Raw genomic sequence first — 27,409 nt, 5'->3', positions numbered from 1 at the left:
TATGAGGCAAGGGTGCCAGTTTATCTTCCTCTTTTAGGTACACAATGAACACCTGATGATGTTGCGTGTAGATTTTCCCCTCCTTTCAAAGGTCATGTTGTATTCTGTGTACTAAGACTTTCTGCTCTTATGTTCTCTAGAACATTATGCAAGGGTGTACCAAGGCCAGAAACACAGGCGTGTAGTGATAGATCGCCATGGTTTTAATTTGCGTTTGTCCATGATGGTTAATGATGTTGAACATTTTTTCATATCCTTGTGTGCTATCCTCATGTATCCCCTTTGGTGAAATTTTTTTTCACATCTTTTGTTCATTTTCAAATTAGATTGTTTTCACTGTGTAATATTGAGCATTCTTTTTTTAAAAAAATTTATTTATTTCAAAGGCAGAGAGAGAGAGAGAGGTCGTCCATTTGCTGGTCCACTCCCCAAATGACCACAATGCTGATGTCGTAGGTGGCAGCTTACCCACTACACTATAATGCCAGCCCCTGAGCATTCTTTATATATTCCAGATAATAGTTTAATAGTTTTTTGTTGAGTATGTGCTTTGCACATACTTTCTCCCTGTTTATGGCTTGCATTTTTATCATCTTCACATGGGCTTTCATAGACCAGAAGTTTTTAATTTTGACGAGGTCTAATTTGTTAATTTTTCCTTTTATGGGTCCTGCTTTTGGTGCAAGCTTTAATAACTCTGTGTAGCCCTAGATCCCAATAATTTTCTTCTATTTTTTTCTTTAAAGTTTTATACTTTACATTGAAGTCCATAGTCCATTTCAGAAGGTTTAAGGTTTAGGTCAGTATCTGTTTATGGATGTGCTTCTGGGTTACCTGTTCAGTTGCATTGATTCTTCCACTTTCTTCTTTTTCAGCTATTCATGATTTTCATATGTATATGATTTGTCAAAGGTTAAGTTGTCTAGAGGTAGTTTTAATGTAACCTGTGTGGTTCAGGTGAGTGAAAATAGTCAAGTGTAAGAAAAATAACACTCATGTGCTCAGTGACCAGGTGGCACAGCAGTGACAGCAGGGAACATTTCTGCCAGGACCACCTGGAGAGCAGGTGCCTGATTTGAGATTTTTAAAAAGTTGGAGTCTCTTGAGTTTTACTAAATAAAACAAAAACACATGGTCAAAATAAAATTAATTTGTGGACCATCAGCTTGTAAGTGAATGTGATTAGTGGCCCTTTCGCTTCATTTCTTCTCTCCTCTTTTTACTTCTTAAATTGTATAATATTGTATGTACCTTCATATTGTCATGGTACTGTCATGTACAGTCTGTCCCTTAACTATAATTGTTTCATGATGTGTCATATGGATTCTAGAAAATAAAAATCAGATCTCATTTGGGATGGCAAGATGCCCAACTAAATTCTTTTCTTTCCAGCCCATTTTTTTTTTTTTTTTAGCTTGGGATGGCTAAGTTCCACAACTCTGGCCAATGAGACAAGAATAGCTGTCCCCCGGGGAAGTACTGGGATGAATGCAGCTGGCCTGGCCCTTCTTCCTCCTTCCTGACTTGAAAGTGGAGCTGATGGCCAGAGTGGCAGCTGTTTCATGTATGTTTGAAACCCAACCCTCATTGCTTTCAGGGATTCTGAGCCCTGACCCTGTGCTGTGCTGCAGTGTGGCACAGTTGTTCCCGCAACAGATTCCTCCTCTGGGCACCTAATCAAGCTATTGATAGCTTTTATACCTAATGACTTTTAACAATGTTTTCTTTTTTATGGGTTTCTGTTTCCTTCCCTTCTTTACTGTCATTTAAACCAAGTTTGTCGGGGAAAGGAGCTGGGCACAGTGGTGGAGGGGATGGCACAGGGAGATCTGCTCAAGAACTTAGGCTTGAACCAGAATCTCAATCACTTAGGAAAATTCTATTTTAACAGTAGAGAAAGCACTGTGGTTGGAGAACTTTTAAGAAAAACAGACTTTTATTTGCAGCATTGTTCAGCAGTTAATAAAAGAGCCAGGACACAAGCTCAGACAGTGTATATGTTTCTTTTAAAACGTTTGCACTGTATTTGCACCCTGTGCTTTTTGTGTTACTAAAATTTGTGATTAAAGTAATGCAAGCACATAGTACATAATTTTCAAGTTACGAGCGGATATATAGTGGAAACAATTTCCTTCTCAACCCACTCTGTAGGTACCCAGTTCCCTTCCCCAGAATCAACCTAATAGATTATGCATTTATAAAAATATCAGTTTTATGCTGTTACCTTTCCTCTCATTGCTCCCAGGTGTACCACGTCAGTTTTCCACGTACAATGCTATCTGTGACAGTAATGCCATCTGACTGGTTATCATGTGACTTTTAAACTTCTAGTTGCTAGACAAAGCAGTTTCTCTTTCTCAGTACTTCCCTTATATGATGTTACCCAATAACTCACACTACTTCAAACCTCACCATCATATCAGAGTTTCCATTGACTCCTTAGAAAAAATGCAGTATATTAAAATCAAAATGTTATTTGGAGGATCATTCCTGGATATGGCTAGAGTACCACTGCCATTCATTTTCAGCTTGTACCCAGAAACCAGACCTTTCCATAAAGCAAGCCCAGACTGTTCCTCCTCCTCCCACTGGCCAGATTGTTTTTGATTGAGTATTTTCTCTGAGATAGATGGGGAAATTTTTCAGATTTCCACTTGGCCTTCTCCACTGTCAGAGCTCTTACTCCAAGCTGCTTTAGTGCTAATAAATCAATAAGATGAAGAACTAGCACAGGAGGCTGAGAAGGCACATTTCAGGAGAGGAGAGTGATTATCTGTGAGATTGCATTTCCACTGGTGTGCCGTATTCTTTGGATGGCTTTGCCAGTTTACCCAGCCTACCATTCATGGACTTTTGTGATGTTTCCAGGTTTGGGCTTTTAAAAATAATGTTGCTCTTAGAAGGGCATACTACTGCTTCTGTGGGAGTCCAGCCCAAAATGTGTAACCTCAGTCTACTCATGAGAAAACATCAAACCCAAATTTGAGATACATCCACCAAAAAATAGGTCTGTCCTCTTCAAAAATATCAAGGTCCAGTGATGAGCATTTGGCTTACCTTAAGACATCTACATCCCATGGAATACCTGGGTAGATACCAGCCCTAGCTCCTGATTCTACCTGCCTGCTAATGGGCACCCTGGGAGGCAGCAAGTGATGGCTCAAGTACTTGGGTCCCTGTCACCCATGTGGGAGACTAGGATGGAATTCCTGGCTCCTGACTTCAGTCCCTGCCCTAGCTCTGGTTGTAGTGGGCAAGCATTTGAGGAGTGAACCAGTGAGTGGATGGAATCAATCTCTCCCACTCTCCCCACCACCACCCCAACTCCATCTCCCTCTGTCTCTCCCTCTTCCTCTCCCTCTTTCCCTCCCTCCTCCTCATATTTCTTAAACACATAAATTTTGCAAAATGTCGAGGTCGGGATAGACATTTAGCCTAATGGTTAAGAAGCCAGTTGATGCATACATCCTGGGTTTGATGCCTAGTTCCAACTCATGCAGATTCTGGGAGGCGGCAAGTGGGGGCTCAAGTGCTTAGGTTCCTGCCACTTACATGAAGAGACCTGGATGGAGTTCCTGGCTCCTGGTTTTAGCCTTAGCTGTGGCAGACATTTGGGGAGTGAGCCAGCCAATGGGTGTTTCTCTCTCTCTCTCTCTCTCTCTCTCTCCCCACTGCCCCAGCTCTCAAATACATTTTTAAAGTGTGTGTGGTTTTTTTTTTTTTTTTTTTTTTTAGAAAGCCAGGTCATGAACAACAAAGAAAGGTTGAGGAATTTTTCCAAATTAAGTGAGACTATAGACATATGAAAACTGTATGATCTGGACTGGATCTGGGTCTGGGGGTAAATGTATAGCTACAAAGGGCATTATTAGGACAGCTGATAAAATGTAAATATGAATGGAGTACAGGTGATAATATTATATCCATGTTGAATATTAAGTTTTGAGAATGCTTTTGTTCTCAGAAAACACAACAGAAGCATTTAAGGGTAAAAGATACCTGAAAATTTACATTTTATAACTTTTTAAGAATAGTGCTACAATGCATTGCTGTCCATAATTTTTGGTGCACATGGGAGTGGAATGAATGAGTTATGGGTATGCATGATGTGACCGCCTTTGGAAGAGGCCCTCAATGTGATCTCCCCAGTTTACACTCAGTGTAGGTATACTACTGTATGGTTTGCCTTTTTACTCTCTTAATGCCATCTTCCCCCAATATTTTGTTTGCAAATTTTCAAACTTATGGAAAAGATGAAAACATTTTATAGTAACACTCATATAGCCATGCTTCCTAGATTCTATAATTAAGATGTTGCTTGGGGCTGGCACTGTGGTATAGTAGGTAAAACCACTGTCTGCAGTGCCGGCATACCATGTGGGTGCTAGTTCGAGTCCTGGCTGCTCCACTTCCAATCCAGCTCCCTGCTAATTGACCTAGGAAAGCAGCAGAAGGTGGCCCAAGTCCTTGGGCCCCTGCATCCCCTTGGAAGACCCAAAGAAGCTCCATCCTCCTGGTTTCAGATCAGCCCAGCTCCTGCTGTTGTGCCCATTTGGGGAGTGAACCAGAGCATGGAAGACTTCTCTTTTTCTTTCTCTGTCTCCAGCTCTCTGTAACTCTACCTTTCAAATAAATAAATAAATCTTTGTTTAAAAAAAGATGTTGCTATGCTTGCTTTATCATACATCTATCCCCAAAGCATCCATCTACCCACTCTTTTTGACATTTCAAAGTAAAATGATAGAGTTCAATATTTGCCTTTGGCTCTTTTTTAAATTTTGAAATAAAATTTACATATAAGGACATGCACAAATCTTAACTGTATCATTGGATGGATTTATACTTTTTTTTTTTGACAGGCAGAGTGGACAGTGAGAGAGAGAGAGAGAGAAAGGTCTTCTTTTGCCGTTGGTTCACCCTCCAATGGCCGCCGTGGCCGGTGCGCTGCGGCCGGCGCACCGCGCTGATCCGATGGCAGAAGCCAGGAGCCAGGTGCTTATCCTGGTCTCCCGTGGGGTGCAGGGCCCAAGCACCTGGGCCATCCTCCACTGCACTCCCTGGCCACAGCAGAGAGCTGGCCTGGAAGAGGGGCAACCGGGACAGAATCCGGTGCTCTGATCGGGACTAGAACCCGGTGTGCCGGCGCCGCTAGGTGGAGGATTAGCCTAGTGAGCCGTGGCGCCGGCCATTGGATGGATTTAAACAAGTGCATGCACGTGTATAACCAATTCCATGTCATGATTTAGGACATTACCAGCATTCTAGAGAGTTCTCATACTTTCCCAGTCAATCCTTTCCCTGTTCTGTCAGAGGCAACCACAGCTTTTTTTTTTTTTTTTTTTTTTTTTTTTTTTTTTTTGACAGGCAGAGTTAGACAGTGAGAGAGAGACAGAGAAAGAGTTATGAACAGTGAGAGAGAGACAGAGAAAGTTCTTCCTTCCATTGGTTCACTCCCCTAATGGCCGCCACGGCTGGCGCTGCGCTGATCCGAAGCCAGGAGCCACGTGCTTCCTCCTGGTCTCCCATGGGGTGCAGGGCCCAAGAACTTGGGCCATCCTCCGCTGAGAGCTGGACTGGGAGAGGAGCAACCGGGACAGAACTGGTGCCCCAACTGGGACTAGAACCCTGGGATGCCGGTGCCGCAGGTGGAGGATTAGCCAAGTGAACCACGGCGCCGGCCTGGCAACCACAGTTTTAACGATAGTTTTTCTTGTTCCAAAACTTCATATAAACTCTATCATACAATATGTATTTTTTCATAAGGCTTCTTTCAGGAGCATGTTTCTGGGATCCATCCATATTGTTGCACATATTGGTTGTTTGATCCTTTTTACTGCTGAGTACTATTCTATTTTGTGGATGGACTACAATGGATTAACATTTGGGTTGCTTCCATGTTGTGGCTATTTTGAACATAAAACAACTATAAACATTCATGTACAAGTCATTTTATAGGCATGTGTTTATTTCTCCTGGACCTTTGAGTAAGTAACATTAAGAAGCTGCAAGGCACAGATGTGGTTGGCCCAGGGGGTTAAGCTGCCACTGGGATGTCCACATCCCCTATTGCATTATGGGTTCAAGTTATGCTTCCACTTCTGATCCATCTTCCTGCTAATGCACCTGGGAGGCAGCGAATGGTGGCTCAAGTATTTCCCTATCACCCATGTGGGAGACTTGGGTGGAGTTCTGGGCTCCTGGCTTTTGCTTAGGCCTGACCATGGCTGTTGCGGGTATTTGGGGAGTGGACCTGTGGATGGAAGATCTTTGTCTCTCTCTCTCTCTCTCCCTCTCTCTCTCTCTCTTTGTGTGTGTGTCTGTCTGTCTCACCTTTTCACTCTGTCACTCTGCCTTTCAAATAAATACAAAAATTTTAAAAAGGAAACACATAAGTTGCCACACTGCTTTCTACAGTGGCTGCCCCATTGACCAGTCCCACCTGCAGTGGGTGAGAGTGCCACCAGCTGAGGTCATGTGTGTTTTTCATTTTAGCTACTCTATTGGGCATGTAGTGGTTTTCATTCGTATTTCCATGAGTACAGTGGCATCGAGCACCTTTGCATGTGCTTATTGGCTTTGCTATCTTACCTGGGAGAGTCTTCTTTTCATTGTGTGTCATCTTGTTATTAAGTTCTTTATATGTTCTAGATATAAGTTTTCTGTCAAAGGTAAGTAGTGAAAGTTTTTCCTTGCAGGCTGTGCTGTATTTTTCCAGTTTCTCATGAACCTTTCAGTGAGAAGGTTTTTGGTTTTGATGAAGTCAGTTCTTTGATGATTTTTTTTCTCTGAAATCATGTTTAGTAAATGTTTGCCCACCTCATTAAGGGCTTGAGATGCCTTAGGATTCACAGTTTTAAACACTTCATTACATAGTATGCAATGCCCCCAGCAGCATCCCAAGGAGCACCCTGTACATCAGACATGTTGTTTGATGTACTATTTCTGCACTGACCTAGAAAAGCTTGCAAATGGCTTCACATCCATTGAAATGAGATCTGATGCCACATTGATGAAAAAAGCTGAATTTTCAGAGCCTTTTGGATTTGAAAACTGTAGATTACGGGCTGACCATAGGCCTTTGTTGCTTATTTCATACATTGCTGTGCTGTTTTGATTTGGCAGGCTGTGTCACATCAGTTGAATGCTGTGACTGAAGACATGTACACCAATGGGTCTGCTGCCCCAGGTAGCCCTGACCAGGCTAAGGGACAGGAGGTGCGGAAAGTGCGACTTATACAGTTCGAGAAGGTCACAGAGGAGCCCATGGTAACTGCTTGTCATATTGTCACTCACCACCTACTCTCCATCCCATGGATTACTAGGGAGTTTAGGAATCAGCCACCTCTAGCATTGTGTCTCTTGGTACCCACCTCAAGTTCCTCCTCAAAGCATGCTTCATGACTCTTCTGGTTGAGGACTCTCCTGGGTATAAAGGGAAAATCTTTTTCTTGAGAAATTGCTGTAAGTTGTTTTAAAGGCAACCTCAGAGCTTAAAATAAAACTTACTGGGGCTGGTGTTTGTGGAGCAGTGGATTAAGCCACTGCTTGCAATGCCAGCATCCCATTTAAGTGCTGGTTCAACTCCTAGCTGCTCTGCTTCTGATCCAGCTCCCTGCTAACACACCTAGGAAAGCAGCAGATGGTGGCTCTGGTGCTTGGGCCCCTTGACAAACACTCCCCATGTAGGAGATCCAGATGGAGTTCCAGGCTCCAGGCTTTGGCCTGGCCCATCCTCTGCTGTTGCAAGCATTTGAGGAGTGAACCATTGGATGAAAGATCTCTCTCTCTCTCTCTTTCTTTCCCCCACCCCCACCTGTCGCTCCCCCTCTTCATGGAGGAACGACACTAAACCTTGCCTAGGCTTCATATCCGAGTCACGGCACCATTATGTCGCTCCTCGTCTTCGTGGAGGAACGACACAGGACCCTGCGTTGTTCTTTCGTCTGCTCGGCCCTCCCCGGGTTTGCTGCTGGTTCTTCCCGGGTTGGCTACCGTCCCTTCCACCTCCGTGGAAGGGCGGTTCCCCCTGCCACCTTCCCCACTTCCGTGGGGGAGCGGCACACCGCCGGCCGGCTCTCTCGGGGGCTGCACAGGTGTTCCCCTTAGATGTTCCTGGTGCATGCCGTCTCTCTCCTCCTTTATAGTCCTCCTCCGCCAATCCTAACTCTGCTGCCCACACGCCGAGTACGCTGCTCTCCTCCAATCAGGAGCAGGATCAGCTCCTGGAGGTCATCACTCAAGTTGGCAAGAGGCAGCTGCGTAGAAGCTGTTTTCTCCTCTCCCAGCGCCATATTGTGGGAGAGCAGATGCATAGAATAAGTCTTAATTCCAGTAACTCAGTCTAGTCCGAGTTGCTCCCAGTTGCTCCCCACACCCACCCCCTATAACTTTGCCTTTCAGATTAATCAAATAAATCTTTAAAAATAGATAAATAAAGCTTACTATGTCATTACCTTTCAGGGAATCACTCTGAAGCTGAATGAAAAGCAGTCCTGTACTGTAGCCAGAATTCTTCATGGTGGCATGATTCATAGACAAGGTACTCTGTGGGGATTATGTGTTATTCAGAGGTTAATCATTTACTCCTAATGCAGTGGTATGGGACACTAAACTTAGAATTCTCCAAACTGGTAGCATTTTTGGGAGTATGACAAGCTTTCTTTTTGTAGCTTAATAACTGGGTGTATAGAATAATTACATGATAAGATCTTAGTGTGAATTTCTCAGTGCCATAATCTCTCCTTCTTATCATATTTGTATTAGTATATTTTTCCAGTTAATATTTGAGCTATTAGACTTTGAATATAGAGCAGCGAAGAAGCAAGACCACCTCTGTCTTGCTTGACTATTGTATGTCCTTAATGTTAAATGGCCATCACTTTTCAAATATGTCATTTGGTAAACCTATTTTGGAGAGTAATGAAAGAACAGAATAATATGTGAAAATGCAGCATGTTTTTAGCAGCTGACCGATAGTCTGCATTTGGCTACCTGATTCATTCCATACTTTGAGCCATACCTGGGACTTTTCCTAGTACTGGGGTAATGGCTACTCAAGAAGAGTACTTTTTCTACACCCATTAACTCCTACCCCTTTATGTTATGGTTTTTATTTTTTTAATCCAAAGGGACATGTATGTTGGTAACCACTCTTTACATAGGATATAATATTGATGACCTTTTGATAGTATTTTGGAGTTTTAGCTAAACAATAAAGAAATACTGAACTGAAACTCCCACATCGATGGCAGGGGCCTAAGGACTTGAGCTCTCCTCCACTGCTTTCCCAGGTGCATTAGCAGGGAGCTGCATGGGAAACGGAGCAGCTGTAACTTGAATCAGTGCTCCTGTCTGGGATGCAAGCATTGTAGGGAGTGGCTTAACCTGCTGCACCATAACACTGACCCCCATGGTTGAATGTTTTCAATCCTGAGGATTTTACACAGCCTACCATGTAACATGGTTTCTCTCTATTTGTTATATTGACAGCTCCTGTTTGAACTTCTCTTTTGTGGATTAATTTTCATTTTGTGGCAGGTTCCCTTCATGTGGGGGATGAGATCCTGGAAATCAATGGCACAAATGTGACTAATCACTCAGTAGATCAGCTGCAGAAGGCAATGGTAGGTATTTTCTACATACCTCATTTTTTTTTTTTGACAGGCAGAGTGGACAGTGAGAGAGAGAGACAGAGAGAAAGGTCTTCCTTTGCCGTTGGTTCACCCTGCAATGGCCGCCGCGGCCAGCACGCTGCGGCCGGCGTACTGCGCTGATCCGAAGGCAGGAGCCAGGTGCTTCTCCTGGTCTCCCATGGGGTGCAGGACCCAAGCGCTTGGGCCATCCTCCACTGCCCTCCCGGGCCACAGCAGAGAGCTGGTCTGGAAGAGGGGCAACTGGGACAGAACCCGGCACCCCGACCGGGACTAGAACCCGGTGTGCCGGCGCTGCAGGGCGGAGGATTAGCCTAGTGAGCCACGGCGCCAGCATACCTCACTTTTCTGTCAAAATATTTGTAACTTACTGAGGGGATTCTTATAACTGCTAATCTCTGTTCTTTTTTTTTTAAACTTTTATTTAATGAATATAAATTTCCAAAGTACGGCTTATGGATTACAATGGCTTCCCCCCCATAACGTCCCTCCCACCCGCAACCCTCCCCTTTCCCACTCCCTCTCCCCTTCCATTCACATCAAGATTCATTTTCGATTCTCTTTGTATACAGAAGATCAGTTTAGCATACATTAAGTAAAGATTTCAACAGTTTGCTCCCACACAGAAACATAAAGTGAAAAATACTGTTTGAGTACTAGTTATAGCATTAAATCTCAATGTACAGCACATTAAGGACAGAGATCCTACCTGAGGAGTAAGTGCACAGTGACTCCTGTTGTTCACTTAACAAACTGACACTCTTGTTTATGGCATCAGTAATCACCCTAGGCTCTTGTCATGAGCTGCCAAGGCTATGGGGACCTTTTGAGTTCACCGACTCTGATCATATTTAGACAAGGCCATGGTCAAAGTGGAAGTTCTCTCCTCCTTTCAGAGAAAGGTACCTCCTTCTTTGATGACCCGTTCTTTCCACTGGGATCTCACTTGCGGAGATCTTTCATTTAGTTTTTTTTTTTTTTTTTCCAGAGTGTCTTGGCTTTCCATGCCTGAAATACTCTCATGGGCTTTTCAGCCGGATCCGCATGCCTTAAGGGCTGATTCTGTTCTTTACAAGAAATGACAATTATCTGCTTTCATTTAGTAAAATTATAAATCAGGGTAAATGACCCGTAAAGAACATTGCACCAGGAATCAAATTAGACGTTGGTCTTTTTTTCTTAAAGTTTTTTTCTGTCCTTTCACTTTTTATTTAATTATTTATTTGAAAGAGTTAGAGACAGAGAGAGAGAGAGAGAGAGAGAGAGAAAGAGAAAATCTTCCATCTGCTAGTTCACTCCCCAGATGGCTGCAACAACCAGTGCTGGGCCAGGCCAAAGCCAAGAGCTTCATCTCAGTCACATGGGTGACAGGAGCCCAAGCACTTGGGCTATCCTTTGCTGTTTTCCTAGGTACATTAGCTGGGATATGAACCAGTGCACATATGGGATACTGGCATCACAGGCAGTGTATTAACCTGCTATGCCACAATGGCAGCCCCAGACTTTGGTCTTTAATGGCAGCTCTGAACTCCGCCACTCTATGATTTTCAGCAGGTGAATTAACTTTTCTGTCTTTGTTTCCTCATCTATAAGTTAGTTGAATATAGTAATCACAGGCCTGCATCAGTTAGGCTCCTGTTGACTCATCAACAAATTAGAAGATGAAAAGGGCTATTTATACAAGGGAATGTCAAAAAGTTTGTGGGAAAATGGAATTAAAAGATAAATTTATTTTAGTACAAGACAGTCGAAATTTATGCAGTTTTCTAGTATGCATTTCTATGAACTTTTTAAAGACACCTTATATTCCTACTGCTTCCTTGGCAGACAAGTGTGCTGAAAGCCAGAGCCTGTCCTGTGGGTTCAGTTTGCAGTGAGTTCCTTCTGCCTTTTCTGGCCTACTAGTGGTGATGGCTTCTCCAAGATGTTGATCCTGGGATGTTTCACACTATCCCTTGCTCAGTCCCTTGAGGGTGCTCACACTTTTGGGAATAGTTCTTTCATTAAGGTTTCTTTAAATACCATTATTGAAGGCATCATCAATTTCTTACCAGGGTCCTGAGTAACACTGTAATTAGTACCAGGAGTAGCATCAAGAAACCAACCCTCAAAATGGGATTCTGAGATTCAGCTGTTTGTAGATGAGCACATGAAAATAAATTCCTGGCTATTCAAGTGGAAGACAAGGTGTTGGAAGATCAGCCAGCTATAGTACTCGGTTACTATGGCAACAGTGACACATAGAAAACTTACAGTATGGCCCAGCTGTTGTTGATAGACCTGTAGAGTTCTGGGCCACATCAAGGGCACTTTCTATCTGGGTTGAGCATTTGCAAGTCCACTGGGTCTTTTAGGGTCAGGTCATGACACTGAGTAGTTGGACCCTATCTTAATAATTGACAGAACAAAACAGTGTATTTGCAGCAAAACTGATACACACAGGCATGTCTTTCTTTTTGTGTTTTTTTTTTATTTTTTAAAAGATTTTGTTTGTTTATTTGAGAGGTAGAGTTACAAACAGAGAGAGGGAGAGACAGAGAAAGGTCTTCCATCCACTGGTTCACTCTCCAAACGGTTGCAACAGCCAGAACTGGGCAATCCAAAGCCAGGAGCCAGGAGCTTCTTCCAGGTCTCCCACACAGGTGCAGGGGCCCAAGGACTTGGGCCATCTTGTACTGCTTTCCCAGGCCATAGCAAAGAGCTGGATGGGAAGAGGAGCAGCCGGGACTAGACCTGGTGCCCTTATGGGATGCCGACGTGCAGGCAGAGGCTCAGCCCACCATGCCACAGCACCAGCCCTTATTTTATTTTATTTTTTTAAAGACATTTATTTATCTGAATGACAGATTTACAGAAAGGCAGAGGCAGAGAGGTAGAGACAGAGAGAGAGGTCTTCCATCTGCTGGTTCACTCCCCAGATGGCCGCAAGGGCCAGAGCTGTGCCGATCCAAAGCCAGGAGCCAGGAGCTTCTTCCAGGTCTCCCACGTGGGTTCAGGGGCCCAAGGACTTGGGCCATCTTGTACTGCTTTCCCAGGCCACAGCAGAGAGCTATATCTGAAGTGGAGCAACTGGGACTCAAACCAGCTCCCATATGGGATGCCAGCACTGCAGGTGGTGGCTTTACCCGCCCCTCCTCTTTTTTTAAATTTTTTAAAAACAATTTTAGGCTGGCGCCGCGGCTCACTAGGCTAATCCTCCACCTTGGGCGCCAGCACACCGGGTTCTAGTCCCGGTTGGGGCGCCAGATTCTGTCCCGGTTGCCCCTCTTCCAGGCCAGCTCTCTGCTGTGGTCAGGGAGTGCAGTGGAGGATGGCCCAGGTCTTTGGGCCCTGCACCCGCATGGGATACCAGGAGGAAGCACCTGGCTCCTGCCTTCGGATCAGTGTGGTGTGCCGGCCACAGCGCGCTGGCCGCGGCGGCCATTGCAGGGTGAACCAACGGCAAAGGAAGACCTTTCTCTCTGTCTCTCTCTCTCACTGTCCACTCTGCCTGTCAAAAAATAAAAATAAAAATAAAAAAACATTTTTAGCTCCCACATATAAAGTGAGAACATATGGTATTTGTCTTTCTGCGTCCAGCTTATTTCACTCAACATGATGTCCTTCAAGCTTTGTCAGTGTTAAGAATTATGTACTGTTATAGTTTTAATGATTTTTGACTATTTTAAAATTTTTATGAGTAAAGTTGAACATCCTTTCATTTGATTATTGTTTATAGCCCTTGCCTATTTTCCTGCTGAAATTTTTTTTTTACTTTTTATTTGTTGAAATCTTTATTTAATGGAGCATTAGCCTTTGACTATAATGTAAATTAAAAATGTTATCTTTGAGAAAAGATAAAAAAACTTGACAGAACAAGTAGACAGAAAATCAGGAAGTTTGTATAAGACTCAAATCACACTAGCAATCAACTCTACCTAACAGATATCTACAGAACACTCAATCCAGCAACAGCAAAGAACACATTCTTCTCTTCATCACACAGAACATTCTCCAGGATAGACCATATGCTAGGTCACAGAACAAGTCTCAACAGATTTAGAAAGATTCAGATCACACAAAGCACCCTATTTTACCATAATGAAACTAAATTAGAAGTAAAAAATAGGGGCTGGCGCTGTGGCATAGCGGGTAAAACTGCCGCCTGCAGTGCCGGCATCCCATATGGGCGCCAGTAAGTCCCGGCTGCTCTGCTTCTGATCCAGCTCTCTGCTGTGGCCTGGGAAAGCAGCAGAAGATGGCCCAAGTCCTTGGGTCCCTGCACCTGTGTGGGAGACCTGGAGGAAGCTCCTGGCTCCTGGCTTCAGATGGGCGCAGCTCCAGCCGTTGCGGCCAATTGGGGAGTGAACCAATGGATGGAAGACCTCTCTCTCTCTCTGCTTCTCCTTCTCTGTGTAACTCAAACTTTCAAATAAATAAATAAATCTTTTAAAAAAAGAAGTAAAAAATAATATGGAAGGTCTTCAAGTAGTTGGAAATTAAATATCACACTTCTAAATTGCACAATCAGCCATAAGGGAAATTAGAAAATATGTTGAAATGAGTAAAAATGAAAACCAATAACAGCAATACCAAAGGGGAGATTCATTGCATTGAACACCTATTTTAGAGTAGTCTGCAATCAGTAGCCTCAGTTTCTACCTCAAGAGAATAGAAAAAGAACAAATAAAACTCAAAGCAAGCAGATGAAAGAAAATTAACAATCAGATATAGATTGGACAGGAACATGGCAAATGAATGTAAAAGGCAAAGGAGTATTTTATTTTAAGATTTATTTATTTATTTGAAAGGCAGAGTGACAGAGAATGGAGAAATAGGGAGGAGGAGAGACAGAGAGACAGAGGGACAGAGGGACAGAGGGACAGAGAGATCTTGCATCTACTGGTTCATTCCACAAATGGCCACAACAGCTGTACCTGAGCCAGGCTGAAGGCAGGAGCCAGGAACTCCATCCAGATCTACCACATGGGTAGCCAGTAATCAAGCACCTGGACCATCTTCTGCTACTTCCCAGGTACATTAACAGGATGCTAGATCAGAACTCAAACTGGTGCTCCATTATGGGATGTGGGTGTGGCAAGTGGCAGCTTAACTTGCTGTGCCACAATGTGCACCCTAGGGGATTATTTTTAAATATAACTCTAAAGTAGGTTACTTATAGTATTTATATGTAAATTATCTGAAGCGTGTGAAAGGACCATTTCATTACTTTCATGCATTTATCCTTTTTTTTTTTTCCTCTATCAACTGTACCAGTGGGTAACCAGATAGTAGGAGTTAATTAGGTGGAAACCTTCTCGAAGTAATTATTCTGGCTGTTAAATGAAGGATGATAGAGTTAGTTTACCACCCTTTTACAACTTCTAATAAATTAATGGGCTAAGCATTGAACAGCAGCAGCTGCTGCTGTCACCAAAAAGAGAAAACAAGCAGACTGACAGAACACACACCACCTCTGAAATTGTCTTGACAAAAAATTGGCCATGAGTCTGATCAAACCTTTTTCTAGATTAAGCTTCTAATTAATAGGTACTATAGAAGAGCAAGAGTCATGTTAGAGTACAGCAAGCAGAATCCCACTGTCAGAAAATCTAGGGGACCCATAGCCCAATTCCCTTCAGCAAATAAAAGCCTAGGAAAGAAAATGCTGTGGTGGAAACTAATAGGTGAAAGAATCACCATTAAATAAATTAATTAAATAAAGAAATTAAATAAATTAAATCAAATAAAGAAAAGATGCTGAACTTTAGTTATGATGACAAAATTAAAAAATAAACAAACTGTGGAATGTTTTCTACCCATCAGATTGACAGAAATCACAAAGGAATATTAATATGCAATTTTGCCAAGAATTTTAGAGAAAAGGACCCTCCTGTATACTCTTTTGGACAAGTAATCTGAAGATAGCTGTTAAAATTCAAAATGCTCATACCATTATATTCTGCATTTGCACCACAGAGTTCTAAATGCAAATACCTAAGAATCTATGTTTAAGGAAATGTAATGCAGCAGATTGTATGAAAGAAATAATGAATGATATTGCCACATATCAATCTATAAGTAAGCCCATGAAGTAATGTTAAAGTAAAGCAAATTACAGAGTCATGTATAACAATGTATAGCAATGTATACCATTGTTATTTTTTTAAAAACCAAACAAAAATACGTAGAGGACAAAGTGTGGCTATAAGGTATTATTCTTTGTATCTCTTCTTATTGTAAGGCTGATTTGTGGGGGCACATGGCAATTTTATGTTAAAGACAGGACTGTCTTATAGTCTCTAAATGAAAGATGGCTGTTGAGAGGGAAAAGCCTGGGGTTTTGATCGGGAAGGGGGTGACTTTATAAAATCCTCAATCATCTAAATTCGTTTTCCTTACAATTTAACTTCCCCTTTCTTTTTTAATAGAAAGAAACCAAAGGAATTATCTCATTAAAAGTAATTCCTAACCAACAAAGTCGTCTTCCTGCACTACAGGTAAGTAGTACCATTGTCTCCACAGGGTTCAATACCATGTTGTCTTGTGTTCTTGCAGATTTGATTGTAAGTGATATGACTCTAACTTTAAGTTCCAAATCTCTCAGAAGTGTGTAGCTGCTTGGCTCAGAGTCCCATTATGCCATGTCTGGTGCTCTCTGACTTAAATTTCTTTTAATTTTTTATCTATTTATTTTCATTTTGTTTGAAAGGCAGAGAGACAGATAGACAGAGACAGATCTCCCATCTGCTGGTTCACTCTCCAAATGTTCACAACAGGCAAACTGGATCAGGCCAAAGCCAGAAGCCAGGAACTCCATCTGGGTTTCCCACGTAGGTGGCAGGAACCCAAACACTTGAGCCAATACCTGCTGCCTGCCAGGATATACATTAACAAGAAGCTGGAATCAGAAACAGAGCTGGGACTTGAACCCAGACACTCCAATGTGGGATGTAGGCATCCCAAGCAGTGCCTTAACCACCAAGACGGATACCTGCCTTATGACTTTTTTTTTTTAAATATATGCACTTTATTATTTTTATTTATTTTCCTTATATTTGAAAGGTAGAGAAACATAGAAAAAACTCAGAGAGATATCCCATTTGCTGGTTCACTCCCCAAATGCCAATAACAACCAGGGCTGGACTAGACAGAAGCCAAGAGCTGGAACCCCATCCAGGTCTACCATGTGGTTGGCTGGGATCCAACTACTACCTGCTGCCTCCCAAGTGTGCATTAGCAGGAAGCTGGAATCAGAAACAGAACTGGGACTCAAACTAGGCATTCCAATATGGGAGTTCAAATGGTATCTCAACTGCTACACCAAGCACCTATCACCGTTTACTTGAGCAGAACACAGTGAGGATCAACTGAGCAGCAGCTGGATGTAGTCTGTATACTGAGCCTTTGCTGCCAGTGGGCAGACATGAAAAGAAAAGGTTATCTTTCTCTACAGATAATGAACAGTCAATACAAATCCATGAGGAAAATGGATAAAAAGAACGAAGAGGTCATTCATAGGGGGAAAACTAATGGGCATTGAACATTTGAAAACATAGCCATTCTTAGCTGTCATCAAATAAAGGCAAATTAAAATACATATGAAATACCGGTTTTAACCAAGCAAATTGGCAAATATTTTTAAAATGTTAACAATAAAGCCCAGTGATCAATAGTGCCAAAGTACTGAAGGCTTGCCATGTACAAATCACTGTGCTACCACAGGTTACTTGTTCTTCTTTTAAAAACTCCTTCTCCCACATCCATTCCCCAAGGACTTATGTTACTTACTTCTGGTATGATTGTGCAGTTTTAAGTAAATGTTTTTTTTATTGAAGTTTTGGTCTTTGTGGGTATATGTACAAAGATTTTTCCCCCTTTTGAAGTTTATGTCAATTGATATACTGTATGAATTCTTTGTGTCTCATTTTGTTCTCTCACTATTGATTGTGGGAGTCATCTCTGTTGCATGTACAATTGTACTTTAAAAAGCTCGTGGAAAGGGGCCTGTGCTGTGGTGCAGCAGGTAAAGCCTGGATAAATCCCTCTCTTTTACATTACCAGTCCAAGGCTTTTTTTCACTGGTTTGTAAACGTTCCTTATATATTCTGGAAGAAGAGTCCTTTGTTATGTAGTTCCCAAAAACACTCTCATCTTCTGTGGTTTGTCTTTTGATTTTCTTCCTGGTACAATTAATGAATAGAAACTCCTAGTGAACTCCGGTCTATCACTTTTTTTCTTATATTATTAGCAATTTTTATGTCTCATTTTGACAATGTCTACTTAGCATAAGGTCAAGATGTTCTCCCATGTTTCCTTGTTTTATTTTTCACACTCGGACCCACAACCATTCTGGAATTGATTTTAAAATATTTTAAGGTAAGATGCCAAAAATCCAGTTTTGCCATGTCAGTTGACCCAGTGTACTGCAGCGTCACCTTTGTCATAAGTCATGCATGTAGGACCATTTGTTTATGTCTATGAGAAGAAGAGAGATCTTCACAGTATCCCAATAGGAGTGATGATAGCAAACATCCTTTTCTATTTCTTCATTTTAAGGAGAAAGCTTTCAATATTTCATTGTAAATGTATGGTATAGATGTTCATTATCAAATTGAAGAAGTATGTTAGGTATTTTTTGTTTAGAGATGCTCATATCAACAGCATTTCCCAAGGGCATCAATTACTCCCCAAATTGATCTTTACAGTTTCATAGTAATATGGCCAGTAGATGGTCATACTTAATCAGTTCTCTATTCTTGGAAAATTCAGCTGCTTCTAATACTTCACTTTATAAATAACACTGTGATGAACATGCTTATCTATATGTTGTTGCTGTTTATTTCAGATTACTGTAGGGCCAAGGACTATTAACATTTCAAGACTTCTGACATGTTTTTATTGCCAGGCTGTCCTCTAGAAAAAGTCTGTTTATTTAAGATGCTCATAACAATATTTTCTTTTTTTAAGATTTATTTTATTTGAAAAGCAGAGTAACAGAGGGGGAGAGAAAAGAGAGAGATCTTCGATCTGCTGGTCCACTCCCCAGATGGCCTCAATGGCTGGAGCTGGGCCAGGCTAAAGCCAGGAGCCAGGAGCTTCTCTTAGTCTCCCACATGGGTGCAGGGGCCCAGGTACCTGGACCATCTTCCGCTGCTTTCCCAGGCGCATTAACAGGGATCTGGATTGGAAGTGGAGCAGCCAGAAGTCAAACTGGCACCCATATGTGATGCCAGCACTGCAGGCAGTGGCTTTACTTGCTATGCTACAATGTCAGCTCCTAAAATATGGTTTTAGGCATACATTTTCACATGGTAGTTGCTCTGTGCTCCTAGACAGATCCTAGATCCAGCAACTGCAACCATAATAGTAGTTCAGTTGCTTCAGTGTTCTGATTTGCCTCTTTTCGGGGCCCCTCCACCATTTCTTGCCTTCCTGTTGCTCAGTCAATCCTGACCCTATTTATTTGCAGCGTGACTTTCTGCTTACCTGCTCTGGGGCTAGTGTTTTGCTTGAAGTTGCTGCCTGCAGTTCACTTTGCCTTCTTTTTCAGATGTTCATGAGAGCACAGTTTGACTATGATCCTAAAAAAGACAATCTGATTCCCTGCAAGGAGGCAGGCCTGAAGTTTGTCACTGGGGACATTATCCAGATCATCAACAAGGATGATAGCAACTGGTGGCAGGGGCGGGTGGAAGGCTCTTCCAAGGAGTCAGCAGGATTGATCCCTTCCCCTGAGCTGCAAGAATGGTGAGCTGCTTTTGTACAGGTGGAGTTTACAGATGGAAAGGGCAAATGCCTGCCATAAATAGTTACCTAGCTTCAAAACTTTGTCCTCCTATGTGTAGTTTGCTTCTCCTAAGCAGACTTCCTAGCTTCCTAGGCATAAGGGGGTGACAGGGGGCAGGAGTAGTGCCACAGAGTTGATGAGTTTCACTGACAGGCCACAGAAAGCAGCCCGAACAGCTCTTCATCCCTATGTGGACCTCTGTCTTCTCAAATGCTTTCCCTGTGCTTACTCAGCAAGTGACAGCCCTCCCAGACTCACACCCCTCCAGCACTCTGGCCTGTTTCTGAGAAGATTTCTTCTGAGTTCAGAAAACAGTACCATTTTAACTATATGTGTCCTTATACAAATCGCTGGCATGTACAAGAAATAATTCTTGTCCCTGAGTCAGTTGCTCACTTAGTCCCAGGCTACATCTCATGTCCGTAGGAGTGGTAGAAACATCCACAGAGGACAGTTCCAAGTGACTACATAGCTAGTGCTCACCTTCCTTCTACCTCCAGAGTGCTTTATCATGTGCCAGGATTTTAGGATTTTTTTGTGTGTTTTCAAGTTTATTTATTTGAAAGGCAGAGTTACAGAGAGGGAGAGGCAAGGGCAGAGAGGTCTTCCATCCACTGGTTCACTCCCCAAATGGCCACAATGGCCAGAGCTGCACCAATCCAAAGCCAGGAGCCAGGAGCTTCTTCTGGGTCTCTCATGTGGGTGCAGCACATCCTCTGCTACCTTCCCAGGCACATTAGCAGGGAGCTGGATCAGAAGTGGAGCAGCCGGAACTCAAACCCGTGCCCATATGAAATACCAGCACTGCAGGTAGCGATTTAACCTGCTACTCCATAGCACTGGTCCCCAGGATTTTAGTTTTAATCAGATGCCTGGTCGATCTCATCTCCAGTGATGAACCAGTTGAAGTAACATGGTGCGAACCACATGAAATAAGCATTTAGCACTAAACCCACAAAGGCAACACAGTGTGGGCCCTGGCTGATATTGGTGAAAAGGTCCCGTTAGGCTATTTTCAGGGCTAATGCCTCATGAAGAACACTACCAGATCGGAGCAGCAGATGTGTTGCACAGCTTATTACATTAAAATCCCCGAGAGAAGAGCTTAGGAGGGTTCGTGGTTGAGGGTCCAGCCATAAGTCAGGAAGCAGAGAAGCTACGTCAAAATTGGCTTGCATATTAGAATATCTTAACCATAGTATGGAAGACATTGTTTTTGAAGCTGTCGTTTTAGTTGTACAGGTGTGTGTTTTATGCATAGATGTACGAATGTGCAATGTAGAGTGAGGTAGGGACATAACAGATAAAGACCACTAGAGCACACACAGGGTGTTCTCTGTGGGCTGTGTTTGCAATCTCTTGAGACACACCAGCCACAGACTCAAGGATCCGGGTTCCTTCCTGAGGGCAGTGCATTGAGTGAGTCTGTGGTGGATTTCATTTCCTCCTTGAAACATTTGCACCACCAGGTACTGACTGGGATACCCACATGAATGTCTGATGGCAGAGGGGAGAGAGGTACCTGAAGCCAGGAGGCCATCCCCACAGAAGGCTTTCTGGCTAGTGCAGAGACAGAAGGAAATCAGTTTGAAAGTGTAGTGTAGACAGTGAAGATCACCTGTTCCCATCCCACTGAGCACCGCTGATCCCTTGGTTATCTTCTCTACCAGGCGAGTGGCAAGTGTGGCACAGTGTGCCCCAAGTGAAGCCCCAAGCTGCAGTCCCTTTGGGAAGAAGAAGAAGTACAAAGACAAGTACCTGGCGAAGCACAGCTCAAGTAAGCATCCCGAGCCCCTTTGCTGTAGGCTTGGGGAAACACTAATGTGCCCCATGTCTGTGCCTAGCAGGACAGGGGAGATGATACAGTGTGCAATCTGCATTCTATAGAAAGTGTGTCATTGTTTCTGGTTTTCTTTTATTCGACTCATTTTCATAAGCTCAGTGCACTCAGAGACAGTGACTAATTGTAAGGGAGGCAAGTGATCTGCCTACACCTGCTCATCACCTCACCCCTCAGGTAACCAAGTGAGCAGCCTTCCAGTGTGTCAGTACCTTCAGCATAACTTGGACACAAGGTTTGAACACCCAGAGAGTAATATTTTCCCAAGAATTAATTCTGGCTTTGCTTGTAACCTACTGTGGTTGGAAATAAAATAGTCATCCCTCAGTATCCATGGGGGATTGGTTTTAGGCCTCCCCTGGATACCAAAATCTGTGGATATTCACATCTCTTTTATAAAGTGATGTAGTCTGTGTGTATTTCCCCCACAAATTCTCTTACAGACTTTGAATCACATTGAGATGACTTATAACGCCTAACACAATGTAAAATGCTAAGTAAATAGCTCTTATAGTGTACTATTTAGGAAATAATGGTAAGAAAAACAGTACAAATGCAATGTTTTCCCCAAATATTTTCTACCTGCAGTTGGTAGAATGCAGGGACATGGAGGGTTGACTGCATAATCTACCATTCCATTGTAGACAAGGATGAGACCCAGTTTTCCATGTGTAGTGGCTTGGTTCATAAGATAAAGAACATTTCAGGAGTTGAGTGCCTCTGAGCTGGCCACATAGTGTGTCCCAAGGAGCTGGAGATGAGAGCCACCTCTGTGTTGGAATAGAGAGCTATCAGTTTACTGAAACCATGGAGAGTGTGCAAGTGCGGGGAGACTAGGAAAGTTGACTCAGCAAAATAGAAGAAGAAGGAGGACCTGTAGGGTCCAAAAAAATCAGAAACCAGTCAAAGTCTTGTCGATGCTCAGTTCAGTTCCTCCAGAGGATAAATACTGTGCATAGAGTCAGGTGGAAGTGGGAGTGGCCAAGGATCTTACCACTCACTGCATCCCTTCCCCTGCAGTCTAGTTCCTACCCAGCATCCAGGGTTCTGCTTTCAAAATCTGAATGAGATCATGTTACTCCCTTACTCAAAAAAACACGCTCATGGCACAACAAAGCAACACTTTCCCCCCACCCCCACTGCCCCAGCCTCAGGTCCAGTCAGTCCTTCCATGCTTGTTAAATAGGACCAGGGTAGCTAGGTGTCAGCTCCTTCACCCGGGCATGTCTTTCCCACCTCAGCTCTGGAAATGAACATTGCTTGCTTTTTCTTTGTCTCTAGTTTTTGACCAGTTGGATGTTGTCTCCTACGAGGAAGTTGTTCGGCTTCCTGCATTCAAGAGGAAGACCCTGGTGCTGATTGGTATCTTCTTTTCCCCATGCTGCTTTGCTAGTTCAAGAACACATTTCTGTCCTTATTTTCCTGCCCTGCCTCATACATTCACATCCAAAAACGGCAATGAGGAAAAATAGTGTGAGGTTTCTTAGGTTCTGTCCATACAGAGCAGGTGTAGAGAGTCTTCTGGGTCCACCTAACGAGTGAAACTAAGCCTCACAACCCTTGGAAGCACTCTTCCCCTCAAGCAGTGACCCTGACCCAAAACAGGCTCCTTGCTCCCTACCCAGGTGTGTGGCAGGTGGCTTACCTTCCCATCCTCACAGGCAAAGCAGTTGCTTAGAGGATCTGTGTTCTAGTGAACTTTCCAGTAAAATCACTGGCTTAATTAATTTCCATTCATTTTGAAGGGTTCAGAAAATTGACATCCCCAGAAAATAAACAGAAAGCCCCACTTGCTGGCCCCCAGTTCCTACACAGCTAAAAGGCCCCAAGCCCAGCCAAGATGCAACACCAACTCACTTTCCTGTGTTGGCAGTTTCAAAGGCTCACAGTTGGAAGTCCACATCTCATCTCCACCTTTGTCTTTGGGGGGAAGAGATGGAAACCCTCTTCTCTCCTTCCACAGGAGCCAGCGGGGTGGGTCGCAGCCACATTAAGAATGCACTGCTCAGCCAGAATCCAGAGAAGTTTGTCTACCCTGCCCCGTGTAAGTAGCTCCGGGCCATGTTGGAGAAGGGAAAGCCTAGAGGGTGGAGCTTTGGCACCACATTTAGCACAACTGTTCCTCTGAAATATCATAGTGCTCTATTATTGTTCTTTTTTACTTATTTATTTGAAAGACAGAGTTACAGAGAAGGTAGAGACAGAGAGAGAGGTCTTTCATCTGCTGGTTCACTCCCCAGATGGCTGCAACAGCCAGAGCTGCACCGATCCGAAACCAGGAGCCTCTTCTGGGTCTCCCACATGGGTGCAGGGGCCCAAGGACTTGGGGCATCTTCTACTGCTTTCCCAGGCCACAGCAGAGAGCTGGATCAGGAGTGGAGCAGCCAGGACTAGAACTGGTGCCCATATGGGATGCCAGTGCTTCAGGCCAGGTCTTTAACCTGCTGCGCCACAGTGCTAGCCCCTACTATTTTTAAAATGTTTTATTATCAAAACCAAAGAAAATTTGGAAGGATAAAAATCTATTCCCAGAAACACTGCAACCAGCAAAATAACTGTTTTCTTAGTGTTCTCTTAACAGAAGCTGTAGTTTTTATCCTGCTTTAAAAATATTATGCAAGTACTAAAATGTATACCTATTAGGCTTTTTTCATTTTCTCATGGTCCTATACTGTCTGCCTACTTAACTTGGAGAGTCCACTCAGTGGATGTATGGTGATGTCCTCAGGTATCCCATTGTTGTGTGGTGTTGAGAATGCCTCTGAGTTTCATGAGATGTCCTCTAACCAAAGCAGTGCTTAGGAACAGCCCAGAAATCTCCGTGGCACTGCTAGGTATGGAGAACAGGGTCAGTGATTAGGTTGGAAATTAGATAAGTCTGCCATGCTTGGAAGTGAATCTGCAGTGTATATTTGAATAAAGAGACACTGCTAAGCAGAATAGAAAACCAAATTCTAAACCTGGTATATTTTGTTTATTCCTAACTTCCCTGACTTGATGTTTTATGTGTGCATAATTGGAAGTTGTCTCCCTGCCAGGAGGGCCACAATGAATGTCATTTCAGTGGCACCTTCTGTGCAGAACACAAGTACCCCTGGGCTGATGGGTAAGTAGAAGCAACCAGCTGACTTCTTCAGTGGAAGAGGGAAGGGCAGAGGTTGAGGAGATTGTGATTCAAGCTCCAGTATCTGGGCCATATTTGACTTAGCAGATTGTTTTAAAAGATTTATTTATTTATTTGAAAGTCAGAGTTACACAGAGAAGGAGAAGCAGAAAGAGGGGTCCTCCATCCACTGGTTCACTCCCCAATTGGCCACAACAGCCGGAGCTGCACTGATCTGAAGCCAGGAGCCAGGAGCTTCTTCCAGGTCTCCCACGTGGGTGCAGGGGCCCAAGGACTTGGGGCATCTTCCACTGCTTTCACAGGCCATAGCAGACAGCTGGATGGGATGCAGGCACTGCAAGTGGCAGCTTTACCCACTATGCCACAGCACCAGCCCCAGCAGACATTTTATGTAATAGAAAATATGACATTTAAGAACATTCCACTTTAAAAAAAAAAAAATTTGAGAGGCAGAGGCAGAGAGAAAGAGGTCTTCCATCTGTTGATTTACTCCCCAAATGGCCACAATGGCTGGAACTGTGCTGATCTGAAGCCAGGAGCCCAGAGCTGCTTCTGGGTCTCCCACGTGGGTGCAGGGGCCCAAGGACTTGCGCCGTCTTCTACTGCTTTCCTTGGCCATAGCACAGAGCTGAATCAGAAGTGGAGCAGCCAAGACTCTAACTGGCACTCATATGGGATGCCGGCACTGCAGATAGCAGCTTTACCCTCTACATCACAGCACCGACCCCAAGAACATTTCCACTTTTACCAATGTAAATTTGAAGCAAAGCAAAGCACTCTTTCCAACTCATGAAAAGGAAACTTTAAATTTTCAAGAAATGCTGACCTGACCGTAGCCCATAGATCTATTTTTAAAATATTTCAGCTGTCAGTTCCTCATTTCTGAGTTTTAATATTCTTTGATTTGGTGCCTTCAAAGATGTAACTTTCTGTTTTTTTGTTTTTTTGTTTTTTTTTTTTGTTTGTTTTGTTTTTTGTTTTTTTGACAGGCAGAGTGGACAGTGAGAGAGAGAGACAGAGAGAAAGGTCTTCCTTTGCCGTTGGTTCATCCTGCAATGGCCGCCGCGGCCAGCACGCTGCGGCCGGCGTACTGCGCTGATCCGATGGCAGGAGCCAGGTGCTTCTCCTGGTCTCCCATGGGGTGCAGGACCCAAGCGCTTGGGCCATCCTCCACTGCCCTCCCGGGCCACAGCAGAGAGCTGGTCTGGAAGAGGGGCAACTGGGACAGAACCCGGTGTGCCGGCGCTGCAGGGCGGAGGATTAGCCTAGTGAGCCACGGCGCCGGCCCAAAGATGTAACTTTCTGTAAGGAAAATAATCATAGAAATCAAAACATTGGGCTCTGAATGGTCTAGGCAGATGGGAGATTTCCTGGTCTCTGTCGCCATCTAGTGTCAGCCCATGTGATCGACGCTTCCACGACTGCACCAAAGGCCATTTGAACACCTAAGAGATGGCAAGGATGGGAGTTCATCGGGGGTTGGGTGTTCTTGTCCACAGATACAACACGGCCGCCAAGGAAGAGCGAGGAAGATGGGAAGGAGTACCACTTCATCTCAACGGAGGAGATGACTAGGAACATCTCTGCCAACGAGTTCTTGGAGTTCGGCAGTTACCAGGGCAACATGTTTGGCACAAAATTTGAAACAGTGCACCAGATTCATAAGCAGGACAAGATTGCCATCCTTGACATTGAGCCCCAAGTAAGTAGGCATGGAAAGGCAAGAGTGGTTGGGTTCAGCCATGTAACAGATGGGGAAGGGGCTTTATAGAGCAAAGCTCCTGGGAACTTCTTGGGGTCAGCATGGAACAAGAGCAGTAGTACTGAGAAGGATAGTTAATACTGGGATTGATAAAACCCAAAGCTGCCCATTAGGAAGAATGTGTTATGACAGTTAATTACAATTTTTCCCTTTTCTTCCTCATGCCCTTCATTTCTGTAGACCTTGAAGATTGTTCGGACAGCAGAACTTTCACCTTTCATTGTGTTCATTGCACCAACTGACCAGGGCACTCAGGTGAGAAAGAGGTTGTGCGGGGTCATGGGTGTTTACTCTGGGTCAGCTAGGCCAGCACCCATGATAGGTAGAGAATAGAGCAGACCTAGTTGTGAACTGGCAGAGCTGTACACTTGTGCAAACCCTCACACTCTAGTGGTCTCAGGTGGCTCAAGGAGGGGGAGCTGGGGCAACAGAGATTGAATGGTCAATATAACACTTATGGTATCCTTGAAATAAAGTGGAAATGAACCTGGGACCTAACAGGTTAAGAGCCCTTTGTATTGCCTTTTGTGCCATGGCCTTAGCTTTTTCCATTGAGTTATTGACCTCTCACTGATTTCTAGGTAATTAGCGCATTTGCAAAGTATTATTTTTACCTCAATCTGGCATGTCTTTTGGTGTTGTTACATTTTACTCTGATGTATTAAATGATCAGTCTTTTCATAGCTGATTGGTTTTGGCTCCAACAAACAGGCCTGGGATTGTACAGCCAGCATTCTCTTTGTCCTGGGGTTGCAGCTCTGATGGTTGCTTGAAAGGCTGGGAGACATTAGTGAAGTCCATGCTATCTTCTGGAAGGCTCTGATTAGAGAACCTCCAAGAACTGCAGTGTCCTTGAACTCTCTACAGCCTGCTGTTTCTCAGGAGTTGTCATCTTTAGAATTTGAGTTTTTAAGTAGGTGACAGGGAGCCAGGGAACTGGTAACAGCAATGAATGCTCCTGTAAAACCTGTTGCTGGCTTCTTTCGCTGGGGGTGCTGCATTCTGCTTCATCCCAGACTCTTTCTTCTTTGCAGACAGAAGCCCTGCAGCAGCTGCAGAAGGACTCCGAGGCCATCCGCAGCCAGTATGCTCACTACTTTGACCTCTCGCTGGTCAATAACAGCGTTGATGAAACCCTTAAGAAGTTGCAAGAAGCATTTGACCAAGCATGCAGGTCTCCACAGTGGGTCCCTGTCTCCTGGGTTTACTAAGCTTGCCCACAGTGGAGGCACACTATGGCCCTCTCCAGCATTTGGAACTCTAC

At 43.8% G+C, this 27,409-nt stretch overlaps 1 protein-coding gene across 1 annotated transcript in view; it reads left to right on the top strand.

The window, feature by feature from the left end:
• MPP1 (MAGUK p55 scaffold protein 1) overlaps window positions 1-27,356 on the top strand; it is a 32,086-nt gene extending 4,730 nt beyond the window's left edge. The window contains exons 2-12 of the mRNA NM_001171384.1: window positions 7,123-7,266; window positions 8,461-8,539; window positions 9,538-9,623; window positions 16,061-16,129; window positions 19,183-19,379; window positions 21,090-21,196; window positions 22,541-22,621; window positions 23,223-23,303; window positions 25,883-26,085; window positions 26,326-26,400; window positions 27,180-27,356. Coding sequence (NP_001164855.1) covers window positions 7,123-7,266; window positions 8,461-8,539; window positions 9,538-9,623; window positions 16,061-16,129; window positions 19,183-19,379; window positions 21,090-21,196; window positions 22,541-22,621; window positions 23,223-23,303; window positions 25,883-26,085; window positions 26,326-26,400; window positions 27,180-27,356 — 1,299 coding nt within the window. The remainder of the gene's footprint in view (window positions 1-7,122; window positions 7,267-8,460; window positions 8,540-9,537; window positions 9,624-16,060; window positions 16,130-19,182; window positions 19,380-21,089; window positions 21,197-22,540; window positions 22,622-23,222; window positions 23,304-25,882; window positions 26,086-26,325; window positions 26,401-27,179) is intronic.
• The last annotated feature ends 53 nt before the right edge of the window (window positions 27,357-27,409 follow it).

The sequence above is a fragment of the Oryctolagus cuniculus genome, chromosome X, assembly GCF_051225735.1.
Source record: "Oryctolagus cuniculus isolate XC-2025 breed Fujian yellow rabbit chromosome X, ASM5122573v1, whole genome shotgun sequence".
Classification (NCBI taxonomy): Eukaryota; Metazoa; Chordata; class Mammalia; order Lagomorpha; family Leporidae; genus Oryctolagus; species Oryctolagus cuniculus.
Note: the sequence above shows the minus strand (reverse complement) of the source record. Positions and strands in the feature narration are given on the sequence as shown.